The sequence below is a fragment of the Andrographis paniculata genome, unplaced genomic scaffold, assembly GCF_009805555.1.
Source record: "Andrographis paniculata isolate CXL003 unplaced genomic scaffold, ASM980555v1 Contig69END, whole genome shotgun sequence".
NCBI classification, from domain to species: Eukaryota; Viridiplantae; Streptophyta; class Magnoliopsida; order Lamiales; family Acanthaceae; genus Andrographis; species Andrographis paniculata.
In genome coordinates, this window is record NW_026137605.1 from 2,845,357 (window position 1) to 2,850,679 (window position 5,323).

The 5,323-nt window shown below is 36.6% G+C and overlaps 1 protein-coding gene across 2 annotated transcripts; it reads right to left on the reverse strand.

Annotated features, from left to right (window-relative positions):
- Positions 1 to 665: 665 nt before the first annotated feature.
- Positions 666 to 5,060, reverse strand: LOC127263389 (uncharacterized). 2 transcript variants are annotated; one of them, XM_051292384.1, is made up of 9 exons: positions 4,773 to 5,060; positions 3,810 to 4,188; positions 3,583 to 3,719; positions 3,409 to 3,506; positions 3,102 to 3,323; positions 2,143 to 2,637; positions 1,350 to 1,759; positions 1,120 to 1,210; positions 666 to 1,014 (listed from the first exon to the last, which is right to left on the reverse strand). In XM_051292384.1, exons 1-9 carry the CDS (start codon positions 4,962 to 4,964, stop codon positions 882 to 884), a joined length of 2,157 nt encoding a protein of 718 aa, XP_051148341.1. In that variant the 5' UTR covers positions 4,965 to 5,060; the 3' UTR covers positions 666 to 881. The 2 variants fall into 2 exon arrangements, with proteins under 2 accessions (XP_051148341.1, XP_051148340.1); XM_051292383.1 differs by having other exon boundaries at positions 1,120 to 1,213.
- Between the last annotated feature and the right edge of the window lie 263 nt (positions 5,061 to 5,323).

Consider the following 5,323-nt stretch of genomic DNA (forward strand, 5'->3'; position numbering starts at 1 on the left):
TAAAAAAGTGGTTAAGCCGACCAAACAACACATAATAATCCCGTAGATATTTTTTTAAACAAATGTTATGAGCCGTACAACCTTAAGTCGGGTGAGGTCAGGCAAGGAGAGGACATGGTGCCCACAATGAATGATTATTATTAAATTAAAAATATAAGTCAAAACACGATAAGCATAAGCAGAGAAGAAAGATGGTTTCATTTCATTGGGTAGAGATAGGTAAGGTGGTACGGTACATTCATTGAACACACAATCCCACAGGATTCATTTCTCAATTACTATACAAACCGTGTCTAATACAATACAATACAATACCGATAACAACATGGGATGCTGTCAGTCCAATTGACAAGAATGATTGTATTTGTTTACCTACAAAAGGACATTAAAAATTAAAACTCAACTATAAAATACTTAAAAGAAAAGAAACGTCGTGATGATGATCATGATAACAAACAGTCAAAAAGGGATAACGGGGTGGACAGATCATATATAGATAACTGCCACGCCATAAAAGCTGCGGGCCGTTGATGCCAAATCTGACGGCGGGGACGAATCTGTGGTCTGTTCTACTGTTTCGTCTGTTTGACGCGTTTACTGGGGCGATGTTTTAACCATCCACTTGATTTTGATGGTTGTGCAATAATAATAGTAGGATTTAATAATAACAATAATAATAATAATAATAATAATAATGTTTCTTCAACTTGGAACCAACCCTCTACAAACTGACTACCTAGTAGTGAAACCCAAGATCTGAACATGAAAGATAAATAAACAAGCAAAAAGACAGTCAGTCCAGATTAAATGAAGGGATTACTAATTCTAATTCTAATTCTAATACTACTTAAAGTGTGGTTATAGCAAATGTGTTGGTTAAATTAAATATTCATCCAATCTTCTCCCCTGCACCCATATACTGAATCATAACAAAGTTTCCAATATTCTTTCCATGGCATTGCCATCCATTGCAACTTCTGAGGGAAACTAGGCAGAGGACTTAAGGCAGCAGCTCTGTGGACAGGACAGGACAGACAAACAAACACCATTGAGGAGGGATCATCCAATTAACAACAAAAACTAAAAATAAATCAGTTAGATTGTAAGAAAGGAGACTACCTTCTTCCGGTGAGAAGCCCGTAAGCGCACGACCCAATAGACGACCTCGAGAAGGCCGAGAGTAAGTAGCTGTAGTGTGGCCACACTACCTCTCCTGAACCAAATAAAAGGGCACCATAAAATCATTTCTTTTGCCGCTCAAATAAAAGATATCCATGGATTCTCCTAACTCATCCTTCCGACTCAGTAGAATTCATGAAATAAAAAATCTATCAAGTTGGGATTCTTACCTAAGTTCAAGTAATTGCTGTGTAGAAACGAAACCAAAATTGTGGGTTCACCATTGTTGAATGCAGAAGCCTTTTTCTCCTCAAGGATCCCGTTACGGCCAGTAAGAGATCCTGTCTCAGAAATACAGGAGATGACTTCAAACCATATCCCGGATGGAAATCGCTTCCTTCTCCCCAACCAAAGGAGGATTTTCGCATATGGAGTGGAATGAATGATAGATATGGTGGCCTCAATAAGTATGCAGAAAAATCTCACAGATGTGTGCAACATGGTGAAAAAAATATAGAAAACTGATATTGTAGGTAGCAGAAGTAAAATTGGGGTAAACATGAGAGACCCAACAACATGTTGCTCGACAGTATAATCGTAGCTGTCCATTCTGTGGCGTAGAGGATTCCACTTCTTACCCCTGTAATTGATAAAAGTAATTTATCATCATATATGCAAAAGATCGTACTATAACACCTTATCTTTGTTCAAATGAAGAGAGTATATGGGCAGAACAGCAGTGATCTTTCAGAATCATATAGACACCATTTTAATACCCCCGAAAAAAGAAAAACTCTGATTTATGGACAAAACAATGGATAGGTAGAGATAAAGATAGGCTTTCATAATACAACACCCACAAGCTTCGAACTAAATATGAAATTTGTGAGACTTTCTTGTGAACTGCAAGACCTGGCCTTTACGCTAACAATTAACTCCTATAAAAAGAAATGAGCTTAAGCCACCACAAAAATTTATTCAAGGAAATTGCCATGTAATGAGGAGACTAGAAATATCTGTTACCTGAAAAGTCTCCATAGAGAGGCTATTGCTTGTATCTGGGTTGAATACACAAGTGAAAGAAATAAATGGATTGTCCAGACATGCATCGTCACAAGTGAAATCATGTCGATGATTATAGCTGCTGCTGAAGTAAGCCCAAAAGCTATCCCACATATGGCAAGGACTTTGGTGAAGTGAACAACGAGAGAACCAACAAAAATCCAAAGTGTAGACCATATCTGAATTGCATTCAGAGAAATCACACCAAGAACTCCTGCTAACTCAGTGTTCAACTTAAAACCAGCAGGATTTCCCATCAGCCATACACATCCAGTACGTAGCAAGTTGTTAGTAAAGTCAAATGCAAAGTTTGAAATCCACAAGCATGCAGATTCTGCCATAAACCATAGGGAAATGCCAAATATATTTCCTAGAAGGACATCAACAACAACATTTGACCATATTGAGTGCTTGTCAAGGGCAGCTTTCTCTGCAAACTCTACACATGACCAATCCCTATAAAAATAGCCGAGAAAATGATAAAATCTTTCAATATTAATTGTTTGCATTTTTGCAAAAGTACCAACACCACAAAAAATCACCAAAAATTGATAATTGTAAACCTAGAGCACCTATTCACTTGAGAATACCCATTTTCAAATTTGTATCAAGCGTACTGTCCATTTCTGGCATGTTCACCTAAACACAGCTGAATTTACTTGTATACTACAATTTTTTGCTTGTTGTACTTGTGTTAATCAATGTATCCATCTATAGTTCTGTTTGTTTTTTTTTTTTTAAAGGTTATCAAGATTATTATGTTCTAAAGTTCTTTAGTTCAAACCATACATAACTAATAGCTACGACAGCAAAGCATGATTCAATACATGGAGGCATGTACTTCTGAAAGAACTTAATTATAATGTTCCAACAAATCAAATTTAGTGAAACATAATCCAAGAAGCCAGTTCTAAAATTACCTTGTACTCTGACCCTGGAGAAAAACAGGCCAATACAAGAGTTGGCAGCAGCGAAAGTGGATATTCTTCAATGAATTACTAAATAATTTTGTCAGCAGAATACCTATATTCGTGTTGAATAACCAACTAAACAGAAAATGAGAAGATTGAAGAATAGTATAAATGAGAGTTGAAAGTGAAGCGATAGATGCAGATAATAGTCGCCACATGAAGACATAGAACCTGCAAAGTAATTAAAACAACTGTTAACTGCTAAGAGTGAGAAGAAAGTTCGGAAATAAAATATGGCAAGGGTTCTGTTAATTACATGTGAACAATGAGGAACTTTTGACTAAGCACATTAGTATGATGCCCAAATAATTGTTTTGCAGCTTGACCACTGTTTATTGCCTGGATAATGGAATCCTTTTACAAGAACATGAAAGCAATTAATTAAGATAATATAATATGAGTGTGATATATTTCAATTAACAATACATACCAAGTCAATAAGTGCATCTTTTTGCTGAAGATTGTAAAACCACCTGGGTTTCTTGCAAGGAGATTTAACATTGTTGGATAACCTGTATATACCCATTGAGTAATGATGGTGGCCAAAAGTGGGCATGTCATAAAATACTACCTAGATTTACAAGAAATCCAAGTTAAAGATACACAAAGTGACATATGGAAGCAAAACAACAATACACAGAGGCAAAGAGCACTTACATACGTGGAGATCCAGTTCAGTTATTGCCTCACTATTCCAATGCAAATGATCCAATTTAGGGACGGCAATGACTCCTCTAGTTACACTTTCAGAAAGACCACACAGAAGCTTGATCCACATGTTTTCTGGAGCAGAAATACCACCTTGCTCTGATATTGCATTATATTTGGGGCATCCACAAATCCAGCTCTCATGACTAATTGCACATTCATTTAAATGTTTATTACTAGTTAAGTCATGGCAATTGTTTTTATCATTTCCACATCTAAACAACTGATTACTGGCCATCTGATCTGCTTCAATATATCCTAGCAGAGAGAATTTACTTTTGTCTTGAAGATGTGTAGGCATGTTTTTGTTTATCCTCGGGAAGATTTCCTAAATCAAAAGAAATCAGATACCATACAAGTTAAAGGTCAAACAAAAATCAATTACACATGCATTTTTTCAATTCATTTATACATACTGCCTCTGTTCTATATCATGAAAGATGCAATCAGCCATCGCCTAGGTGTCTTAGGATGGCCTTAGAACATAAATCAATTCTACATGATAGCATTTCGTAGCTTCTCTAAGACTGATTAAAATTGTGTAGAACCAATTAAACTATGATCTCCAAGCTTTCCTATCTTTATTTATCTCGCTGGCCACTTGGGTAGATTCAAGGAAAGTATCGAATAATTTATGCAATAGATTAAGTTAAATAGCATCACCAACTTATATAGATTCGGGTAATTAATGCCCAACAACGAAACCTAGCCATCATTGTGGACTCCAGTTTTACGTGATAAGAATTCGTTTCCCTACTTATCCAACCAACAAAACACACCCCAGCATTAACACAAATTCTTAGGGTTTTGAACCACAGAAATCCTAATTAAACACAACAGAATCTAATCTAAACCCATCAAACACCAAAAGCCGCAATACATTTAACATTTCCGGAAGGAAAACTATTGCACCTGTAGATCCAAGCGTGAATCGATCGATGAAGTTCGTCCGGAGTCTTGGCAAGTAAAAGCTACAACCACATCGATTGAGGCTACGGAAGAGGGAAAAATCCAGCCAAACAAAAAACTGGAATGGAGTTGAGTTTGAGAAGAGACGTTCGTTGGCCACCATAGCCTGCACTTCAGCCTCCCGTTTCCTCCCATTTGGATCACTGCCGCTACCTCATTCGTCCGAAGGTGAAAATTGAGAAAGGTGACTGTCGCCGGCGAGTAGCCGTCGTCCAACTAATCCTTATAAATATGCTCACATTAATTAAACCAACGGAAATTAGATGACTTGCCCAACCGGTCTCGAACCGGCAGTTTCGGACCAAACCGGAACAGCTATAGACCGAACCGAAGTCGAGTTTACATTGTTCGGTTTCAATTTTGGGTAGCTCATTCAATATTCAATTAGATGGTTTGATATTAGTATGTAAAATACAATTGTGTGGATATTTATATTTTATTTTTTAAGATCTTTAATTGTGTTTATATGAATTTAAAATTTTGTTATTAATTAT